At 41.2% G+C, this 23,830-nt stretch overlaps 1 protein-coding gene across 3 annotated transcripts in view; it reads right to left on the minus strand.

Moving 5' to 3' along the window:
- PALM2AKAP2 (PALM2 and AKAP2 fusion) overlaps window positions 1-23,830 on the minus strand; it is a 265,609-nt gene that overhangs the window by 129,701 nt on the left and 112,078 nt on the right. Inside the window, exons 7-8 of one of the 3 annotated variants that reach the window (XM_069002320.1) lie at window positions 20,427-20,528; window positions 12,817-13,521 (exon numbers count right to left, since the gene is read on the minus strand). The exons of 1 other annotated variant lie outside the window; for it this stretch is intronic. In XM_069002320.1, the coding sequence (XP_068858421.1) occupies window positions 12,817-13,521; window positions 20,427-20,528 (807 nt within the window). The remainder of the gene's footprint in view (window positions 1-12,816; window positions 13,522-20,426; window positions 20,529-23,830) is intronic. One more of the 3 variants, XM_069002321.1, reaches the window with a different exon arrangement.

A 23,830-nucleotide genomic window follows, 5' to 3' on the forward strand; every position in this document is an offset into this window, starting at 1 on the left:
TGGGCTTGGGGTAAGGTTCTGACCCAGAAAGCACATGTGGACTTTTTTCTAAGGGACTTGTTGGCCCTGCTTATAATATTTGCAGCTATTAAGCAGTGAAAGCTGTCCTTTGACATAAAGCTGAATTTAATTCCTTTTAGGCTATGGATTAGAAGAGGACACTCCTTGGTGCTAGATGAAAGAAAAGAATTACTTCCCTTTTCTTTTCACTTTCAATTAGAACTTTTAAATACTCTGAACATTGTTTACAGCTTGAAGCCCTAGTGTTTCCTCTGTAGGACTTATAATGTGTGAAGAAAATGGAGACAGGCAGGTAGTAGTTTCCATGGCAGGTCCTAGATTTGTTCATATTTGGCAAATGTTTGGCACACTGTGAAGATACAACAATAAAATAATCTCAATATTTCCAGCTCCGTGAACTCTAAATCCTGGTGTATAAAATCAGTGAAGAGAATAAACAGTGTATAATCTTTCAGTAGCTTCTCCATTTGTCTTAGCACAATTTCCTCACTGTATTCAAAAGTGGTTAAGAATATTGTCTGTGGTCTCATAAATGCCACAGAAAAGAGCTCAGAAAAAAGGAGCTCTGCAGGGCTTGTCCATGCAGCTAGAGCAAGTATTTTCCAGTTTTCATCCTTAGCCAGGAATCCCAGGAACTACTGTTTCTCTTCTTCGTGGTTTTTTTGTTTTTTGTTTTTTGTTTTTTTTTTTTTTTTTGTTGTTTGTTTTCTTTTTATTTTTTTTAAATTTCAGCGAAGACTCTCCTCAAATTGTTTGACCCCACAAGCTGGAGATTCAGAAAAGACCCCAAAAACCACTGGATTTTCAGGATAAGTTGGAGAAGCAGAAATAGAAATTACTTCTCTCCTGTTGAGTTAAGGGCTGTTTTCTTTCCAGGGTGGTATTTATCTTAGTTAACTCTCCCAATTTACTAACCCCTTGGTGACCTCCAGCTTCTGTAAAAAAAATGCAGACTGAAATAGCAGCAGTGGAGAACTTCCAGATGTCAGCCCTGTTCTCAGTGTGCAAGTGGTATTTAACAGATTCATCACTTCACCACATCTCACTGGTAACTTAACCATAAACAATATAAAACTGCCTAAGTTGGTCAACAGAAGGAAGCACCCCACCTTTGACTATGAACCCTTATTTCTGAAGCAATAAAGATGCTTCTATACCTTAGAACAGCATGTTAAGAAGAAACCTCTTACAATGTAACAAAAACTGAGCAGCAACAATCTACTTAAAAAATTGTCAGGGATGAGTGAGTAATCTCATTTACTTTAAAATGAATGATATATCTACCACACTCCAGTGAAACAAAAAGACCATGGCCTGATGGTACTAAGCAGTATCCCTCCTTTTAAGCCATAGGATGCTCGAAAACCACAGTGAAATGATGGCTAGAGGTAACCACTGTACAGTCATTTTAGCATGGGATTATGCTCAAGTGAATAGATAACCTCTTTTACAGCAGGGCTGATTAGCTCAGCCAACTCTCCCCTGCCCACAAGAGCTACCATATTGCTGCCATTGTTGGAGCAGACTCATCTATAGCCAGAGGGAATCTAGCCAGTGATGCATTACACACAGTGGAAATACTCAAAAAGGAAGCTGAACTGATTAGTCATGTCTGAAAAAGTGACCCATTTCTGCATGTCTCCTTTTTTCCCTTCACCTATTCCTTTCCCTTTGTTTTCTCACCTACAAGCAACCAAACATGCTACAATTACATCCTTTTTCTCCTAAATCATGGCAAACCAATTGTTCCCGGCAAACGCATGACTGCCGTGGTTGGCTGAGTTTGATTGCAATACAGCCCGTATTTTTTTCTTGTTTGTCAATGTTGTTACAAGCAGAACCACTCCAAAACTGTAGTTTTATGATTCTGTGTACCCAGAGCATGCCCCACATTCCTCTAGTGTTGTGACAGACACCAACAACCACATCACCACAGCTGTACAAGGCTGGATAGTGCTAACTATCCTAAATTACAGATGTAAAACATGAAAAACCTTGGACTCACAGAGGATTTTAGGTACCTGCACTTCCCATCTAAATCAAATGGATGATGATGTCTCTACATACCTTTGTAGATCTGCAGATTAGGGACTTTTTGTGAGGTCATGTTGAACTGCGCAGTGCAGCAGCAATTGGAAATGATGTTTCCCAAGACCTGAACCAGCATCTTTATTAGTGCTCAGTGAGTCCAGAGAGCTCTCTTCCTTACACCAGGAGGAACTGCTGTATATACAAGACAGGAGCCAATTCCTTTCTTTGAGACAACCAAGTTCCTAGGTTTGCACGCCAGTGTCTGTGCACCAACACAACTCCTCCCTGCCCTGTATTTGGAGTGACCCAATCTCTCTCTCAGTCAGCTAATTTTTCCCTTAATTCTTGTTTTGGGTTATGCTTTATGAAGTTCCCTCCTCCAAGTCTGATATAGCACACTCTATTCCTATACAACTATCTCCTTCCTTGTCTCGTCTGAGAAGGTGGTCTGTGTCAACTAGACTCTTGTGACAATAAAGCAGTTTTTCTATCATAGGTAAATGTGGAGGATGTTTTGCACAGCTGTGCCAAATGCTGTGGTTTAGCAAGCTCCTCCAGAGACCAGCCTGTGTTCACCCATGAGCTGTTACAGCAAATTCATCTGTGACTGTGCATAGTGCAATGGACATCTGAGCAGCATATGAGAACTGCAAATGGAGGTCTTGGGACAGCAAAAATTGTTATTAACTTCTTGTCCCTTTTTTATTATTCATTCTTACAGTTACTAACGTTAAAGGTTTCTTCATGCAATCTTGAAAATATCACAGTGTGAATTAAGAATTGTTGCAGAGTTGGTATGAATTTTGAGGCATCACAGGCAGGTTGTGAGGGTCTTGCAGGAAAGTAAGGGGCTCTCTGAAAATGTGCTAGTCTGTTCCCCCCCCCTGCTTCTCCCCTCAACTGAAACACCTCGTGTGTTGAACTTTGAGAGTAAGCACCTATTTTCCTTCTGTTACCAGAGGTATATAGAGCTATTAAAATAAATGAAAAAGAAACAAAACCTGAGAGGCCTCCTACATGCTGAATATACCCTTACTCTGTGAAGTCACTGACCTCCACAGAACCACTCCAGAAGAACTTCAGGGAGTGCCATGCTATCTGACCAGCTGCAAAACATTTTATTAAAAATATCCCAAAACACTTTTTTTTTTTGCCTTAAAAATTTTAAAAGGGCGAATGCATGGAAACACCTTCTTTCTGAAACCTTAGTAACAGCAGCAATATTAAAATTGTCTAGTCTGTTTTTGGTGTTTATTTGGATGACTCAGTTTTCTACAGCAGAGGAATTATTAGCTGAAATTCTTCTCATGACTATGGAATAAAGTGAGGTGGAATGAAAATAAGAGTATGGCACAGGCCATGGTATGCACTAACAGATGGAATATGTACCTGATTGCACTAAGTTGCACATGATAATGCCCTTGTCAATTCACGGTCTTCTCACAGACACAACTGCTAACGCAAGCTCATGATCCCTGCTTTTGCCATGTTGACACACATTCTGAATTAGGAAGGTATTTGCAAAACCAAAGAGATTTAAATAATTAGGATAATTTCTCTCAGCTGAATCAATTCCAGTTCTTTGATGACAGAACCATACCAGTTCTCCTGGCATTCACAGAGTCTTCTTGGACACGCAAACTGACTTTCTGTCACTGAACACGAGTAGGACAAAAAAATTTGAAGCCCCACCTACTGCAAAACTTTCAGGACTAAATTATAAAGCAGAAAAGCAGGGCCATTTTCCCTTTCTTGCTAAATAGCAAGATTCTTCCCCATTCTTTCCCTTTCTTGCTAAATAGCACCATACTACAAAGGCCTCTGTGTGTTTGTGTTGACATACATTTTATCTATATGGCTTCTGGGTGAAAGGAGCAGAGGGGGAGTACTTGTGTAGAAATGGGGAATTTGTGGTGTGTTTCTTAAATGTCTGAGTTTAAGATGAATTTTTAAATTTCTAAGAAGGAGGCATATGATGCCTGGCTATGTTATCCATCTTATCATTGTTCTAACCTCAGCTAAACACAGCACTTCAGGAAAAAAAAAAACTACTGGAGGCTATTTTCTTTTTTTTCTCCCCTGCAAGTTAGACTGTGGTGAGGTTCTTCCAGTCCTGATACAGAGAGGATGCTGTCTGTGATAAGCCCTGAAAGAAAATTGCATGCTGTTTACGTTATCAGTCCTTAAATTATTCAGTGTTCTTTTCTCACAAGTTGTATATGCTGTATGGAATACTTCCCTCAGTCAGGAAATAAGTTCACTCAGAACATACTGCCTTCCTGGCTAAACCAAATCCTTTTTTTCTTCTGCAAATATGAAAATGTGCCATGTGATCCTAGAGCAACAGGGTCCACAATATGCTTGGCAAAGTATAGCATGAGAAGGAAAGGAAAAAGGAAATGAGACAGTAACAGGTGTGATGAGTTAATATGTTAAAATGTAAGAATCTCATAAAAATAACATCAGCAGGGCACAGCGGTGGAGGAAAGGAAAAAAACCCAACAACTATGCAGTTAGTACTTTGATTCTTTTAGTGAGAGAGGCAGCTCCAGTGCAGTATGTCCTTGAGATCACAGCGTATCTTGAACAGTGGTAGGTAAAGAGAAACACAGTAAAAAGACACAGAAGTAGGCGCAGTGAAAAGGCAGATTTATTTACTAGTAATACTGTACAGAGAAAAAAAAAACAGAGAAGCCACAGTTACAGCATGGCTGTTGCTGGCAGTGTTCTTGGTTTTTTTATTTTGGTTTTTTTTTGTACTCATTATTTTAATCTGAAGAAAAAAACATAACAGTCAAAAAAGTACACTTCAGGTTACAAAGTACAGCAGCTATCCCCAGCAATTCTAATCCAGTGTTAGCACAGCAGTTTTTCCCCAACAAAATGGGACTTTATATACATTAGCTCACAAAGAAAGTGGGAGACTAAAGCTTAAAAAAAATCTCAACCACAATCTACATTCACCATAAAAGCTGCATTTTACACAACATTTTCTTGAACCCCTATAAAGAGTCATTCTTCATCTATGGAGTAAACAGAGGGGCAGAAAACTTTCAGAAATGCATTCTTTGCATTTGTCCTGACCTGCTCCTTCTTGGCTACCTCTGTAGCAATCAGATTCAGTCGGTCAATGGAAAAGCAAAAACTTTCAAATTGATTCTTTCTCTTGTATCTGCCCCTAAGCAGTTCCTTGCAAAATAACAGGGACAATATTTGAGACCATCATCAGTAAATCATAAATACTGGCTGATCTTCATACATCCTTAAGGCTATCCCTACCCTGCACAGTGCTAAGTATGTGTTACACTTCAAGTATGCCCTTATGGTTAGTGTACCATAAGCACCATGTTCTACTGGGACTCTATATGGTTGCACAAAACCTTTCTAATTTTTGAGTTTGCCTCTCTTTAACAGGCATATTATCTTGGAGAGATACGACTAGATTCTTGGCAGCCAATTTTACTGAGAATGCCTCTGCATGCTGGATCAATCTGTGGGGAAGTTCACATTTTCTCCAGGCTCTTTTGCCCTGCCAATAGCAACCTGACATATGGTGGGGTGGATTGCCTTCTGCTGCTGTAAGAACTGCTTTCTGGATGCTGATATTTTGTGTACCTGGATACATCTGGCTCATATGAGTTCAAGGGGCATAGTGTGTTCCAAAGAAATAGTAAGAGAGCAGATTTACCTAAATAGTGAGATTTTAATGGAATTTGCTGTTTGTGCAACCCATAGGATGCTAGATGAATAGAGAGGGAGAGTGCTCCTTTAATATTGAGTATGTCCCAAGAATCTAGGAAAATGCAGGAAAATGTCCAAATAGTGAGGACAAGATACCATAATTTCTTGGGACTGACACCAGCAGGCCTAAGGGGAGTTTTCTAACTTCAGTCTCTCCTTTCTTCCTGCTCTTTCTTCTAGGAGACCACAAAAGGGGAAGCAGAGGGATGAAGAAAAAGGAATCAGTTGAGCAGTACTGTCCAGAATGAGAACAAGCACAGAGACAGAGGACAAGCACATTCTGGGGCAGAGTGTGCAGACAGAAAATTTGGAAATAACAGTTACACTGCCTTTTTCCTGTCGTGTTTGTGTGGAGGTATGAAGTTTGCTCCTCTGTCCCCTGCGTCTCCAGGCAGTGGGGTTTTGAGAGTTCTTGGGGGGTGTTTGTCTCCTCAAACACAGTCAGCAAGGAGACCATGCTCTAAAACCCTCTGCAGAAAAGTGCACCAGTTTCACAACACCGTTTAAAATTCTAATTAAACTAATGAGAAGACACGGTTAAAGCAGCATAAGCCTTGCCTGTAGCATATTGCTTAAAGACCAGACCCTATACACATTTGTGCATGTGCTTAAATTTTACTTTTCTGGGTCATCCCATTAAAAAGGACTACTTGAGTTCTTGATTTTATGCCCATGGGCAAACCTTTAGGTCTTACAGACCAGCTGAACAGATGTGCAAGGTCTAAATTTTGGTACAAGTCACTAACATACCAGTGCAAGTTAAAAATGTATAAATATACCCAAACTGGTGAACTTGAGTTACTTAGCTAATTCTAAAAAATTTATTAAGGGTTTTTAATTCAGTTTCTGAAGCAGATTAATTCTTAGAACAAACCCCTAAATCTACCTTTGAGAAGAATTTGGGAAACATCTGCAGGAAAGCTTTGAAATACAATAGCAGCAAAGCCCCGCAAAGTAAGAGAAGCTTTTGCAAACTGAAGGAAGGGGCTTGGAATTCTTCACAAATTTGCCCATAAGAAAAGTGGCCTATTCTTAATCCACTGAACAGCTTAGTGGAACCATCACAGGAAAAAAGCTATAGATTTTGCAAGACTCTTTGAACTTACAAGGAAAAAGGCTCAGTTTTATAATTGTTTGATTTTAAATACAAGTGGGAGATTTTTAAGAACTTCATGCACCCTTGTCACTATTTACAAGCTAAGTTATTAGAACTTTATATTACAAGTTGGATTTAAATTCTCTTTGGACTAGGTGACAATCCATTTATATGCTAAACTGAATAAATTCAGCCATTTTATACCATTTACTCTTTTACATACAAAAATTACAGTCTATATTTTTGTTGGATATTGTCATAGTCTGCAACTATTAAGCTCAGAACTAAAGTTTGCTCTTGCTGCTCAGAAGGCTCAAGAAAAACAATCTGAGCAAATCCTAAACTTTTCAACAGACAGCGAGAAGTAGTTGAAACTTAGTGAGTTTAGAAAAAATAAAGAATCCATGCCTTGGCATGTGAGAAAATCCTCTACTTTGTCTAAAATATTTTGTTCAACTCTTTCCAGTGGCACCATCTCTTGCACTTTGAAATCTAGTGTTGGACAAAATATGACAAAACATGTATTTCCCCTATTAGTCATACCACTCTGCTGGAAGTAGGTAGCTATTGCCTACTATGTTGGCTTTCCAGGTAAAGAAATTTGTCTAGCTATAGAAGGTGTAAGTCCACCTTTTTCTGTGAAACATGTTTACTTATTTAGCTGTGTCTGTAGCAGTTATATTGGATTCTACTCTTCTAACTTGACTCTTTAAAAAGTGTTGTGATCCTTCTTCCTGGAAAAAATTGTGGCGAGGTCTACAAAAGATCCCAAGAAGTTGGGCATTGTCATAAAGGTATGAAAAAGTTGAAAGGCTCAATGTCATGGGAAGGATGATATTCCAAAACTCAATACCCATTTACGGTTTGTATCTCATTACAAAAATATTTATTCCTTAAAAAAATACACAAATGTAAAATACTACATTTTCTATTATATCCCCGCTTACTTTCCAAGTATGCCATTTGGATGTTTGACTAAATTAAAAGGCAGAACACCTTTTACTTCTCTAGCAACTCTGTATGCTATCTTTCTGCTTGGATTAGTTTGTGGTATCTTAGTAATTTTAGGTGTGAAGAATCAGTAGTGAACTTAGGTACAATGGCAGGGGACTAACATACTAGCCATCAGGAAAGTCCCTCTGAGTGTTTGCTCATGGATGGTAGCAATGCTGACTCAGGACCTGATCCCACCGGATGCTAAGCACCATTTCATTTTGTATTTTCCTCAGTAGAAGTAGCAATGCTTAGAGTTAGCCTCTCGGATTACACCACCTTGGGGAAACTCAGCAGTGCACAAAATCCATATAGGTACATAAGGAACACCCAAACTACACTCTGTGTCAATCATTCATGCCCTGATCCTGCAGGTGCCTACAATGTTCTTCCTGCGAGCAGTCCTGCTGAGTGAAAACAGGTCTACGCATAGCAGAATTAGGCATACATGTTTTTGTTTGCAGGACTGAAGCCTTGTACTGCACTGGTAGAGGTACTCTTCTTGGAGAAGGGCTTATCCACACTTCTCTTGTTGGGGATTGAAAGATAATGTTGTGTTTATACAGCTTTGGAATACAGCCTGCACTTTTTTGAAAAAAATGAGGAAATAAAAGATACAAAAAAGAAGAAGGAAACCCAAGAGTGCTAAGGCAAACTGTCAAATGGCACATCATACCTACTTTGTCATTCATTTAGATAACTTCACAAAGGCAGACCAGAGGAGTTCTGTAAACATATACCATACAGTACATCAGCCACAAGAAATTAAAAAAAGAAAACAACCCTGTAATTCTTTTCTTTCTGTATTGATATTCTAGTAATTGAAAGAGATTGCCTAGCCACTAATCATAATGCTGTGGTTTTTGATTTGTTGTTATTTTTTTCTGTAAAAAAAGAAAGAAAAAAAAAAGAATGGAAGTAAAATGCAGTGGATTGCAAAAGAAATGGTCCCTGAATGCAAACAAGGGACAACATGGAAAGTGGGTTTATAGAAACTTAGAAAATACAAAATATAAAAAAGTTTCCTAAGTTACTTTTTTCCCAGTCTAGGAAAAAATACACTGAAAAGAGGGTTTTTTTTGTTTTTCTTACAAAAGTTAAGGCGAGTAGTTTGTTGTGGCAAAATGCTATTACTGAACCAGTTTCTGACTCTACTTTTTTGTATCCCCTCGTGCTGAAACTGAAAATGTACATGTGATGGCATAAGTTAAACAGACAGGGATTTTGCTTAAAACAATATAAAAAAAACCATCCCATAACAATCCTTAAAAGTATCTCTCTCTGCTTGACCATAGAGCAGACCGCTTCCCTTGCGCCTGATTGTGCATGGATTTTCACAGGCAGCCTCCTATCCAAGTGTAAGGGGAAAACCAACTCCTTCATAGCCCAAACCATCCCTGGAAAACCAGTTTACATTCATCAGCCTGGGCTAATGCATCTGAATTCCCCTGTAACTTGTCTGCAGGCTAATGGCTAGAAGGGACAAGGCAATGTCCAGCATGGCTGCTGCCCTTGTGGAGGAGGATGATTGGAGTAAGCGTGTTTCAGCAAAGGCCCTGTGATTTCAGACCCATTAGCTCCTGTTTCATGTTTTTCCTGACCTCAGATGTGGAATTGCCTTTGACCTGTAAAGACCAACCCTATGCAGGTGAACCTTTAGCTTTCCTGGATCTACCGGGGCCTGTTAACCATGGAGTTAACGTGAACACATAAAAACGACTGGCCTTCCTAGGCACTCAGTGTTAGCTACAAGTACTGAGCAGTAGGTATTTGAGAGGTTTAAGGTTTAAGGCTTGTGCTCTACTTCTAACCACTAAAGGGCCACTTCTGGACTGTGGTGTGCCACCATCTCCCCACTGTGCTGTGCCTCAGATGGTGCAGTGGTCTCAGACACGTTCTGGTCCCAGCGTCAGCAAGCATCTCCCACAGCTGGCTGCTAAGGGAGTCATCCCCAAAATGCTGAGCCAGTGCTGAACCAGAAGGTCGTCTGACAGGGGAGCACATGGCTCAAGAGATGCAGGGAGAGAATGGGTTAGGTTAATATGATACCCCAAATTTTCCAAGCAGGAGGTTTTGAAAAAAATGTCCATATGGGGAGAGGAGCAGCAGGGGGCAAAAGCTCAGGCTGTGAAGACACCATGAGGCCAGGGTGGCTGTGAAGGTGGCATCACACCCAGAGAGGAAAAGGTGGTGAGCAAAAAGATGACTGGCCAGGCCAGGAGGAGATGGCTGGGAGATTTGTCTCCAAGTATTACTGGTGAGGTGAGCAGGCCCCAGAGTGAGAGAACTATGGCAAAGCACTCCTGGTTCCCACATCGTTCACAGGCAGATGCAAGACGTAAAGGGCTTCACCCTTTGTGTTGCAGGGCTCCTAAACATGCCTGGGCACAGCCTCACCGGGCCATATTGGGCTTGAAACTTAAGGTCTTGTTTTAAGAAATGTTTAGATTTGTAAATGCTTAGCATTTCTGGGAAAAGAGAAAAAGGGAAAAAACCCCTACCCAACCACCACTACCAACAACAACCAAAAAAGTCCCCCAAAACCCAGACAACCCAACCAAAAACACACACAGGCTGCTAGTTTCTAACAAACAGCCACCAGACCTTTCGTTGCAATATGAGGCTCTGTGGCCCTTCCCCTCTGTGATGAAACTTAACCACCTAAGCCTGAGTCAAAAAATGATGTGCAGAGCTTCTCTGGGTGAGTTTGGTCCTTCTCCCAGCCAAAAGCCCCCAGGGGAGGCAAAGGGAGCATGTGGAAGTCTATTCGTTTCTGCCACTGCAGCAGATATGGAGGTCAGCGAAATTTCTGCAGGTGTCAGAGGTGAGGCTGTCTTTCACTACTCTTGCTTTTTTTACTACTTGTTTGGGGTTTTTTGTCTGACAGTCACCTGGGCAGTGATGAGAAGTTTCAATGACCAGTTCCATACTGACAAGTGACCTAACATGGGAATTACCTTTTACTTTTTTTTTTTTTTGTATGTGTAGGTTTTCAGTGTGCCTCATATTACCACCACTGAACAAGTGTCTTTTTTTACTGGCACAGAAAGAAAAGAGTACAGAGCAAGAGCTGTGTTTAATCAGATGCTCTGAACTAACAATTAATGCAGTAAAAGCACCATCCAAGAAAGAACAGAAATATCATAGGAACCACCTCAGACTGAAAAGAGGCTTTTTTTGTTTTCTTTCTTTTTCTTTTTTTTTTCCACTTTTTTTTCAGTTGCTGTTATTGATTTTTAAAGTCTGATAGTTTCAAAGACACTTCAAAATAATCTTCAGTACTTGTTCACACTATCAGAAAATATAAAACCTGATTTTTAATCTCACTCATGTAGTTATAATTCCAGAGCAACTCCACTACAGTGAGTGAAGTTAAACTTAAGCCAAACCAGTGTGATACAAGAATCAGGTTCATAATATCTCACCATGAAAAAGCTAGCTGCTTTCTCATTTAGAAGAATCAAGGAACAAGAAAAAAAGAAACATCTATTGATTTTGGATGCCTTCACATTTTTACACTTTGATCTTTAGTTGTTTTTAAGAGGCCTGCTTTTCAGAGGTCAGATGAAGGAAAATGTACTGGAAATCAGGCATCTTTTAGTGCCCCACATAAGAAAATGAGGCATCCAAAACCACCAGCAGTTTTTGAAAATGTTAGTCTTGCGGCTATAGGATCTCCCAAAACAGCTGCTCTGACAAAACTCCAGTGGGTTCCACAGGAGTTTTACCTGGACAAGCAGGGCAGCATCAGACCCAGCTGCCTGTCATTATGTAGGTGCACTGAAGGTACACTCTGTGAGAAGTTACACTTCCATAAGAATTATAAAATAAAACTCTGACCCTGCCCCCATTTCCAGCACTGAGAATTTTGCCACTGAATCAAGTAGGAACAGGGTCAGACTGTGACAAAAATTCGTCTGTATTCTAGGGAAATAGAAAGCAGTATCCCTCATCTACTGGAGTTCAGCAGGAAAACTTCATGTATAAACATTGGCAGAGTTACTGAAAGGCAAGTAATTAGATCAGTGACTCCATTTCTGTTGGTGTGACAGCTGCATCTTTTTCATGTCAAGTTAATTTCAACTGTAATTTGGGGAGATGAAGTGCATATACAATACTGTAATCTGGAAGATTTATATAAGGCAAAATGATCATTCATACATTTTCTAGAAAGAATAATTAAGGTCCACTTCTGGTATCACCAATAAGCAGAAATGGCTAATGGGTTTTTCTGACACCGCAAACTAAACTGGAAAGTTACTAAAAACCAAAATTATGCAATTTTTCAGGAAAGGCTTGTCTGAGTTTTAGCAAATTAAAACAATAAAGCAATCTGAGCCTTCCCCCAAGAAATAAAAAATATGATCTATAAAATAATGCTTAATGTGATTTTTCTTAAAAAAGAGACGTAACATTTTTTTAAGGCTCTCATATCTGGCGGCTGTGAAACTCAGACTCCCACAAAATCCTAGGAATATGATCAAGCCTGCCAGATATTTAAAGAAAAAAAATAAAAAAGTGTTCTCATTATATATATAAAATATATATATATATAAATCAAATAAATATGAAAACATACGTTCCATTTCTCATTTATCTCTCACTCTGTAGTATTAAGGAAAAAAACCAAAACAAAACAAAATGCCATCACCAACAACACAAAAGAAAAAAAGAAGCCAAAAACCCCCAACCCCTCCCCAACACCAAGTAGTATGTCTGATGGGAAAATAACCACGCGTTCCTCTTCCTGAAGAACTAGAAAGAAAAGCAACCCAACTGCAAGGCAATGGAGGCATTCACTTCCAGTTCACAGTATTGCAGTTAGAAGTACAGTGAGGTCTAGGTAAGTGATGGAGCAGGAGCTGCCTGGAGCAGGGAAGGAGGAGGTGTTCACATGACAATACAGCATTGACAGCGCTTTTTCTTTTGTGTACCTGGGGCAGCTTCCAAGGGCAGGCTCTCTTCCTTCCCCTCAGGAGAGGAGGGCTCTGTCGTGTCCGACAGGGGCCTGCCAGAGACCAGCTCAGCAGCGTTCCCATCCATGGTGGAAACATCAGTCACTGTCTTCTCCCGCAGTGACTTCTCGTCGTCTTCGTCAATCAGCACAAGCTCTGCCTTGATGGTCTCATCATAGCCCAGCACTTTCTTTGTCTCCTCTTCATCATCGATGTTCTGGTAGCCCATAAATATCATTGTCACTGGCTGATCTGCACTGGCCTCTGGGGTTTCACCACCACAGGGTTTGTCTTGTGGCTGAGGGTTCACAGCACGTCCTTTGCTGGATTTGTGTACCATTTCCAGCTTTGCCTCCTTGAAGAGCATTTGCTCCTTCATATGGCTAAGGTTTCCATCGGCTACCACATTTCTGTCTGACACAGTCATTTTTTCATACCCTCCTTTTACACTTGATTGTCCAGCTTTTTGCATAAGTTCATCTACGTCCTTTGAGCTTAATTTATGTACTCCATTTTCTACCACTGTGCCACCAGAGTGAACCTCATAGACTACCTTGGAACCATCATCATAGACTTTGAATCCTCTTTGATGGGCCTCATCTGGGCCAACAGGTGAAGCAGAGACAATCTTGGTCTCTCCTGTCTGTTTGTCTTTCTCCACATTAATTTCCATGGTGCACAAAGCTTGAATGAAAACAAGAGAGGAAGTGCATGTTACAACAAAAAAAGCCAGTGAATGGTTAATTGCCAAACAGACAAAGAAAACTACGGTGCCCCTTTTTCCTACCTCCTGCTTCTAAAGGGCTAAGTGTTCTACATTAGAGGTGGGATGCAACACTGTGAACTCTGTTACTCTATGGCTTTTTAAGCAGGTGGAGGCTGGGCGTATCTGCGGCAAACAGGACCTAATCTTCCAGCTCACGCCACATGGAGCTTTCTCTGGTCATCTAGGAGCACCAAGAGGTTAGGTGTAATTTAGGCAAGGGGAGGTGATAGCATGCAGGTTGCCCTCTAACTTTCCATTCTGAACTTGCTTCAAAATTCGGAGAGAACCTCTCTACTCTCTTTTCTGCCATCAAACTGCAAGTTTTGTTTGCTGCAACACTCAGACCATTTAATTATCAATGCTTGTCCTTGCTTAACTCTTCCATCCGTAGCACTCAAAACATTTTAGAGGGGTGACGAAATACTGTTTATCTCTGTTCTACACGTGGGAAAACAAAATCACATAGGAATAGGATAATTTCTCCCACAGGTGTGTGGCAGGGCAGCTCTCTCAGCTTCCACACCAAGACATCAACAGACCTCTGCTTCCAGGTTAAGAGAATGTACAGAATAGCCAAGAAGTGCTCCCTTGATTATCTGAATAAAGGATTAAGCACCACTACCAATGTTGAAGAAAAAAGTAATAATGAACTGATTTTCAAAGAGTCATGAAACAACAGGTAAAAATGTGTGAGGGATGTTGCTTTAGAATAGCAAACGTTTTCTAGCAGTTAAGGATGTAGTAATGAGATGAAAAGTGTAGACCACACAGTAGGAATAGATGAGCAGTCTACTCTGCTCCAACACCCATTTTGAGATATGATGACATATCACTAGACAGCTTTTCAAAGAAAAAATGTGCGAAGGTATTTCAGATTTTCCAGAGTGTTCATTTGTTTAAGCATTCCTTGTATGCATATGAAGACATTTTGGCTCTTGGACAGACATCCACAGACACTTAATTACAAATTACCACAGGCAGTGACAAGTGTTTGTGAAACTAACAGTGAACACTTTCATCAACGAATCTCAATGGTATAATCATGGTTTATCTTACCTGGGGATACCACAAACTGGAATGTTTGCTTTTTTTCCTGATTTATTTTCAAGTGAGTATAGAATATCCTTGCACCAAGAACCAATGTAGCTTGGTATGTTTGTATTTAAAAAAATAATTAATATTAAAAATTACTGCTACTTTAATATATTTCCTCAGTCTTTTTATTCACACACAGTAGAATCACTTTTCCTGTAACATTAAAGCAAAGTATTTCATCAGCAATAGGAAATTTATCATGACATGCATCATTACACTGCCTAGAGTGCTAGACAGAAAATGAATGTATTGGTGAGTGGGTGCATGCTGTTCTCTGTGACATGGTCTCCTCTGTCCCCCAGGAGTGCAGTCTGGTGGGCAAAATGGTCGGGTCTGGCCATCTACATGCTGTGTGCATCTGCTTAGACCTTGGCCAGCCCCAGCAGGACTGTCTCGGTCGAGTACGCTGCACAAACACCTGCATGGAGCCAGGGGACTGAGGTGCCGGTGGGTGAAGGAGCACTCCTGCCTCTGAGAATGATGCACTGCTGAAGGCTGGAGTGGGCTGCAGAAGCAGTGTTCTCAGCTTGACTATTGCAACCTAGTGGATTATCCCTAAGAACTGTGTTTTACCACTGCTTCAGGAGGTTTATGAACTAGTTGTGTCCATAGCTGTCATGACCCTGAGCACAGGTTGCCTGTTTCCTCCATGAACTAGGGCTTACAGTTTTTTTTTTATCTCCCTCCTGTGCTGGAGTTTTCATGCCTGGCCATCCCACAGCAGCCTGGGCAGCCAGAAGGCTGCTGCAAGGCTGAGAGCTGAGCTCTGCTCTGAGGTGTGCAGCTGGAGACAGCAAGGCAGCTGGCATGGTTGGAAACAGGAAATTAAGGCTGGAAATAAGGAACGAACTGTTGCCCCAGGGCTGGTAGTAATTAAGCTACCAAGCCATTGCTCTGAGAAACTGTGGCAGACAGCACCACGGTGCAGCTCAGAGAGCAGCTGGCATGGATCACTTGCTCAGGACTGTTCCAGCCCAGGAACTGGTGTGCAAGTACCCTTTATGTCTTATCCAAGTGCCTCTGCTGTGAAGCCTTTAATCCAATTTATAGTGATAATGAAACAAAGAGATGCAGGCACCAACACTAACATTTCTAGAATTTTCTAGGTGCAGTTTCTTGAGGCAGAGGAAGAAAGGAAGAAGAATTTTGTTTATTGGCTTGGTGCCTAGGGCTTGGGTGAGTGGGCTCTGAACATCACTTGACCTCACTAGGGCTGCTCAGGCAGATACTGTTCAATGACTTTCAGTATTACAAAGGTAAAAATAGAGGCTGGCTAGCCTATGGTGAAGATGCTAAAACTGAGAGGTATCTGAGTGGCCAGCTGAACTGAAGCAAAGCTGAACCATGAGGCAGCAACAGCACATTCAGAAAATCATCTGTAATGGGCAGAAGTTCCTGATTTGTCTGGAGTACCACAACCCAAAAGAGAGGGCACCACCAACCCATCAACTGGCTATCTGTTACCTTCTTAGAGAGAAGTAGCATGACCCTGAGCTCCCCTAGAGCTCCTGTGCTTCTCTTTTTCTTTGAAAATTAAAAATATTATCTGAGGTATGGCTTTTTATTTACAAACTGGTGATTTTCCTGTAAAACAGTTGAGTGCCATGTATTTGTAGCGCAGAAGAGGATGCAATCTGCCAGACCCTCCCTGTCTTGATGCACAAATTTAGGTCCATATTGTGCATTAAAAGAAGGGTTGTACAGTGGGAATGAATTCAGAAGCAGATAGCAAAAATCTGATAGTTAAATCATGTGGACCTGGTCATATTTGAGTTTGTGATCTTGAAGAGCATGAGCCTGGCAAGGAGCAAAGACAAACCCCTGAACTTTGCAAAAGTGAACTTCAACTGTTTGAGGAGTAGGTGAATGAAGATCCCCTGGGAAACTGTCCTTAAGGACTGAGGGGCTGACCAGAGCTGACAAGGCTTCAAGACCACTTTTCTTAGCGCAGTGTGTAGGAAATCAAACAAGGCAGGCTGGAAACTTGCATGGCTGAGCTAAGGTCAGCTCCTCAAACCAAGGAGTAAGAAAGAAACATCTACCAGTGGGAGCAGGGGCAGGAACATGGGGAGAGTACAGGAATATGGTTTCATGTGTAGGAATGGGGTCAGGAGAGGCAAGGCAAAGCTGGAATAGGACTTGTCAAGAGATGTGAAGAGTAATAAGAAGGGATTCCATAAGTAGAAAAAAAAGGCTGAGAAGAATCTACCTCCCTGTATCTCCCTGCAAACAAGAAGGGAGAACTGGTGCTGACTGATATGGAGAAGGCTGAGGTACTCAACGAGTTCTTTTGCCTCAGTCTTCACTGGAGTCAGGCTTCACAATTCTCTGAAGTAGCTGATCCTCTGGGTGGGTGTGAGGGAAGTTAAGACCCTCCCACTGTAAGTAAAGAAGACGTTTGGGATCACTTGATGAAGCTGAATAGAGGCTGTATGACATGCATCCCAGGGTCCTGAGGAAACTGGCTGATGTTCAAGGCCAGGCTGGGTGGAGCTCTGAGCAACCTGGTCTAGTGGAAGGTATTCCTGCCCTTAGCAGACAGGTTGAGGGAATGAGATGATCTTTAAGTTCCCTGCAAAGCAAACTATTTAACGATTCTATAATTCTGTGTTGTTGCCAAGCTACTCTCCAACATGTTTGAAAAGTCATGGCAGTCAAGTGAAGTCCCCAGTGGCTGGAAAAAGGGAAGACTTGCCCATGTTTTTTAAAAGGGGAGAAAGGAAAAACTGGGAAACTACAGACCAGTGAGCTTCACTTTTGTGCCTAGGAAGATCATGGAGCAGATCCTCCTAGATGATATGCTAAGGCACATAAAAGATAAGGAGGTGATTTGAGGCAGCCATCACGGCTTTACTAATGGCAAATCATGCTTGACTAATCTGGGGGTCTTCTGCAGTGGAATAATGGCAATGGTTGCCAGGGAAGACCAACAGATCTATCTGGGCTTCTGTAAGGCCTTTGATATGGTCCCCCCAACACCCTTTTTTCCAAATTGGAGAGACACAGATTTGATGGATGGACTGTTCACTAGATAAGGAATTGGCTGGCTGGCTGGAGCCAGAGAGTTGTGGTCAATGGCTCTGTGTCCAGGTGAAGGCCAGTGATGAGTGGTGTCCCTCAGGGGTCTCTCTTGGGACTGGTGCTTTTCAGTATCTTTAAAAACGACCTGACAGTGAGATCCAGGGCCCTCAGCAAATCTGCAGATGGCACAAATGTGAGCAGTGCAGCTGGACACACCAGAAGGAAGGGATGCCATCCAGGGAGACCTGGACAAACCTGAGAACTGGGCCCATGAGAACATCACGAAGTTCAGCAAGTGCAAGTGCAAGGAGCTGCACCTGGGTTGGAGCAATTCCAAATGTGAGTACAGACTGGGAGAAGAAGTTGTTGAGAGCAGCCCTGAGGAGAAGGACTTGGGGTTTCTCATGGATGAAAAGTTGGATATGAGCCAACAGTGTGCACTTGCAGCCAATTGTATCCTGGGTTGCATCAAAAGAAGTGTGGCCAGCAGCTTGAAGGAGGTGATTATCCCCCTCTACTCTGCCCTTACTCTACCCCCCTGGAGTACTGCATCCAAGTCTGGGGTCCTCAGCACAAGAAAGAACATTTTTGGAGCAGATCCAGAGGAGAGCCATGAAGACAGCCTGAGAGGGCTGGGATTGTCCAGCCTGGAGAACAGAAGACGTTGGGAAGACCTTATTGCAGCCTTACGGTACCATTAGGAGGCTTATAAAAAGGAGGGAGAGTGACTTTTTATATGGGCAGATAGAGACAGAACAAAGGGCAATGGTTTTAAACTGAAGGAGGGCAGATGTAAGCACTCAGAGGGTGGTGAGGCACTGGAAGAGGTTGCCCAGAGAAGCTGTGGATGCCCCATCCCTGCAAATTTTCAAGGCCAGGCTGGATGATGCCCTAAGAAATCTGATCTAGTGAAGGGCATCCCTGCCCATGGTAGGGGAGATGGAACTAAATAATCTTAAAGTCCCTCCCAAGCAAAACCTACAATCTATGGTTCTATATTTAAGAAGAGTTGCAAGATACATGTTTTTATCTGTGGTATGGAGTACTGATGCATAACAATGTCTTCTTTATTAGGGAGACTTTGGGCAATAAGTTCTAGCACTTCTTGGAGGATGCTGTAGAAAGTTAATAGGGGTGATCCTTTTGTATTTCAACTCTGGCTAATTTGCTTAAGCTTTTGACTCTGTCAACATTTTATTTTCATGCCTTCTGGCCTTCTGGTGATTTTACTGCAGTGTTTTTAGATATTGGCATCACATGTGGTTTATGACCAACTCAGGGACCACATAAAAGCTACTTGGCTAAGAAAATGCATAAACATACGTGAATTTCTTAGAAACTGTTCACCAGTAAAAGGCACTGCTATGGGAGAAGTGAATAACAGAACCTTGCTTATCTGTCTGTGTGCATAATGTTTGTTCTCTGCGGGAAAACCTAGCAGCTCAGCTTGTCAAAGTAGTTGAAAAATGAACTAATGTTGATTCTAAAATGTTTTTATTTAACCAAAGCATATTTACTGCAAAATGTGATCTACTAATAGAATACAAAATTACCTGACAATAGAGTTGAAACTGAAAGCAGTACTTGAAGATGACAGCCAGTATTCACAAGTACAAGTTTTCTGCACAAGCTTTAATTACAGTGGAACATGATGCAGTGCTTCAGGACAACAAGATCCCAACATGCCAACAGAAGGATCTAGATTCTGCCTGTTCTGTGGATTCAGAGGCTGTTCTTAAAAAAAAAAATCTACTTACACTTTGAGCTTGTTTTAAGATGGATGATCAGTGCCCACCTGCACACCAACTGCACACACATGATACGCTTATCAAGGACTACGTTAACAAGGCTTCTCAGTCATCCAAAGAATGAAAGAAATTATTACTTTCTTGTTGTTGACAAAATGGCACAAAACCCACAGAAAAGGTTGTATTAAAGACATATCAGGGTAAGCACTGGTGGAAGGGAAGATTTTGGAATGGTTTGCAACAGAACTTATGGAAAAAATTACATATTTCATAGGGGTGTACAGTGCCTTAGCTGCAGACATTGCTATGCTATGCTTGTTAATCCATTCTTCAAGTAAGCCACCTTTTATCCTACTCCTTGGTACACCTCTTAAATAGCCACCAGAAATTTGGTCTTGAGACAGGGAGTTCACTGTTTAGAAAAGAAGGATTTTGAAAAAAATAAAAATGTACATCTTCTAAGAATCAAGTTGTTACATTTAAGACACACACTCAATCTGAAGAATAGGTGTTAGAAAATTCTCTGTTTTACTCCAAGAACAAAACAAGCCTACCTTTTCCCAAGAAGAAAGAATGGCATACAAAGAAGTATAAAATGACATTTGAAGACTGTGTGTGGTCTTGTGAGTGCCTGTCTGGAGTTGCATGGGTACAAGAGAGGACAAAACCTTGGCCTAGATACCATGTACTTGTATCAGCAGAGATGGAAAGAACTGAATGTTTCCATGTTAAAAAAAAAAAAGGGGTATTTCCTATGGTACTTGTATGTAGTTCAGCTACATTGTTTTGAGAGTACTCACTGCAGTTCAAAAAGCCTTGACTTATTTACAAAAATACATATCGAGCAGCATTTCCTGGCATTTAAATGACATCAGGACACCAGACTCATTAAGGTAATATAACAAAAGAGTTCATGGCTACTGGACTGGTATTATAATACTTTGTTCCTTGAGACTTACCAGCTACTCTGCTTGATCCGTCCCACCCAGGAACTGGCTCTGCTGTTCGTGAATAGAGGGTTGGGAGTTCAGGGATCTGGGAGTAAATGTAATTTACTGCATCTGGTGTCAGAGAACAGGAAACAGTTAGATTCGTTCTACGAGCCCCAGTGGCTTCATTGCTTAGACAGCAGAGTGTTGTCAGCCCTGACAATAGTCACTGGAGCTTTGTACTAGATAATTGGATCAAAGCAAACAAAGTGCAAAGTCACTGTCCTGTGATTGGTGTTCAATAGACTAGCTGAGGCAGGAGGGAATGGGTCCAGATGACTCAAACCTTATGTCAGATGAACACATAAAATTATTTGTCAGGAGGTTCTGGATTTATCAAGTCTGTGACCTTTAAAATTGGAGGTGGGGTGGGGAAGGTAAGGAACAAACCTGATGTGATCCCCAGAATACATGACATTTCAAATAGAGATATAAAAGCCTAAAAATGCTAGTGTTGACTGACTAGGATAAGAAACCAGGTCATTTGTACCAGTTGTTTCCAATATTACTGAATAAGAATTTGGCTTTTTGTTCTTAATGTTGAAATTCAGCTAACAATAAAATCTCACATAAATATTGATAGGGTACCAGTTTCGGTCTTCAGTAGCTATTATGCTCCTGCCAGTGCTGCAATGCCGTAATTCATTAACAAATCCTGAATTAGTAGACAGCTATCTTAAATGATTGACTTGTTTTACATTTGAGCTTATGGCTGCTTATCATAAGCTAAATGTGTACTTTAGAAGAGATATTAATAAATTTAAAGGTATTTCTATGGAGATATTTTGTGGCTGGGTTACATACAACTAGCATTTATTGTTCTGGTAGGATTCAGTGGCTGAGCTAAGAGCAGAGCTCAGAGGAGAGATGTGCAAATAACTGACTTAAGGTTCAGGCACCAGACCAAAATGAAAAAAAAAAAAAAAATCACATTATTTCCTATCAACTGGAAATGTTTTCAGCTCTGTATGGATATGGTTAAATTTATGTTCAAACGTAAAATCCTATTTGGTGTGAAACAGACCATTCTTTTTCCTCCAAGGGTATTTTGCCAGTTCAATGTATAATTTGTCAAGCCCTTGGAACTGCCTAGTCCATGTGTCAGAGTAGGAAGCAAAATTTGCCTTCCTTAAAGACTCTTGTTGCTATAAGCAAGTGAGAGAGGTTGACCAGTGCAGACCATAAAAGGGAACTGGTGAAATGAGAGTGAAAATGAAATGTCCTGTTGTAAGCTGCTTGACTGCATCTGGTTAAGGGAGATACTTTCATCACACTCCCTATGGGCTAACACCCATCCCAGAAAAAATACCTACACCTGGTAGTGTCCTCAGGAAGGACATGATGTGCCACCTCTAATCCCAAAAATTTTTTTGGCAGGAAAAATGGGCCTGATATTAGTGAAATGGTTTTCCTCCCATACCTGTCAGTTGTTGCCACCAGTGCTACTGGATACAGAAAAGTAAGTCCCCAGACTGACACTCCATCCCTCCACAAACCACTGTAGGTAACTCAGGTAAGGAGTCCTCTTTCCTCTCTTCAGGTGCCAGAAAAGTAGGGCACAGAGGCACAGTGCAAACTCATTTAAAACCTCCACAAATTTAGTATATAAATGAGTTCAATTTGTAGCAGATGAATTGGAAAAAACCCCAAGCCTGTCCAGGGAAATGTTATTTTATTTCATATTTCAATGGACAAATGGCAGACTTGGCAAATGGACTTTCATAATTTCAATGCATACTGTATCCTCAAAGTTTTGTATTTTTAGCAATAGAGCCTAGGAAAAATAATTGTTTAAGACACACAGCTGACTGAGCAATGGCCAGCAACAGCTGCTTTCTTTTGCAGGGTTACTTGTCTCTAATGACAAATTGGTACAATGCTTGGTGCTGTTGCTCTGGGAAGTATCACCAGCAAATGAGTAGGCCATTATTGAAAACTGCAGTAATTTCTCAGAAGAAAGAAGTGGGGACTGTGTTTCCGGTCCAGGGAAAGAAGGCACTTTGTGTTCTGGAAATAGCACAAACTTAGTAATTATTCATCCCGTAGAGTGTCCTTTTGGAACAGTAGTTTCAGTACACACTCATGCAGCGACTGAGTGACAGATGTGTAACATGTGTTACATCTGGTTGTAATCAGGGCAGAGTTGAATTGCTTAACTAATCACCCTTACTTTTTTGCAGTTTATGTGGATCAATAGGCATGGCTAGGGTACAGTTCTCATGCGAGGACACTGCAGGAGGCAAAATCCTTTACAAATGTTTATTTTTCCCCCAGTGCCTGTAGGGGGAACTGAGCATCGCTGACATCTAGCAGTAGGGAAGGACAGTTGTACAGCTTGATGGTGAAACTCTCACTTTGGTGTGGTAGAATCTGTGAACCTTAGTAAGCTCTTGTTTTTTTTTTCCTTGCCTCCTGCTTTGTCAGACGACCTAGCTAAGTGTTAGATGCTGTTAATATTGACTTAATTTAGAAACTTCTCTGAATCTTAATTATAATAAAATATTTTAAAAATTAGCTTCAGGGCTCCAATCTGTCATTGTCATGAGAAGGGAATGCTGGGGGAGCAGTGCAATTCTCGTGGAGCTCCTTCTAAAGCTAGTGGCGGATGTGTCAGAAGTGGGGTATTTGACTACAAGTTGGGGTTGGTTGGTTCTGCCAGTTCCTGCCTTGTGTTATTGTCTCCCCCCCCCCCCCCACAACTCCAAACAAAGCAAACACTCTCATTTCCCTTTATCTCACTGGCAACACGGTCTCTTTCATTTAGCCCCTTTAAAAGGATATAAGAGGCTAATTTTACAAGGAATGGATGAGACGCAAATGAGCATTTTGTTCACGTGAGAAGTAAGAACAAAAATAACATTTGAAATCACTGCACTCAATATCTTAATTTCAATCTTTGATAAGTTATTAGTTTCTAAGGTTGCCATAAAATAAGTCCTGTGTCTTTTTGTGCTACTTGCAACAAAATGCATTTTAGGACTATGGCACTCCTCCACGTTAACAGAGAGACAAGTGCTGGGGAAAACATACGGGGCAAGGTAACCCTTCAAGGGTGCTTGCACAAAGCTAATCCTTCAGAACTGCTCAGAATAGCTCCGACACAGAGGCTTGTGGTCAAATGTCAGACAAATTAATTTTCCAGGGGCTGGATATCTTTAAAAAGTCCGCTACCAGTAAAATTAGAGGTGGGTCTGCTGCAAATACTGACTCCCAGGGCAGGGCTGTTCCACCTACAAAGCTCTCTGGAGTTGCATGGGACTACATCAGGAAGAACAGAGATTATGGCACTCCCACCATGTTTGTAAGAACATCAGTGGAGGTTTTTGCTAGAAGCTGAATAGTCTGGCTCTGATTTACTGAATCATGCTTTAAAC

The sequence above is a fragment of the Aphelocoma coerulescens genome, assembly GCF_041296385.1.
Source record: "Aphelocoma coerulescens isolate FSJ_1873_10779 chromosome Z unlocalized genomic scaffold, UR_Acoe_1.0 ChrZ, whole genome shotgun sequence".
Taxonomy (NCBI): Eukaryota; Metazoa; Chordata; class Aves; order Passeriformes; family Corvidae; genus Aphelocoma; species Aphelocoma coerulescens.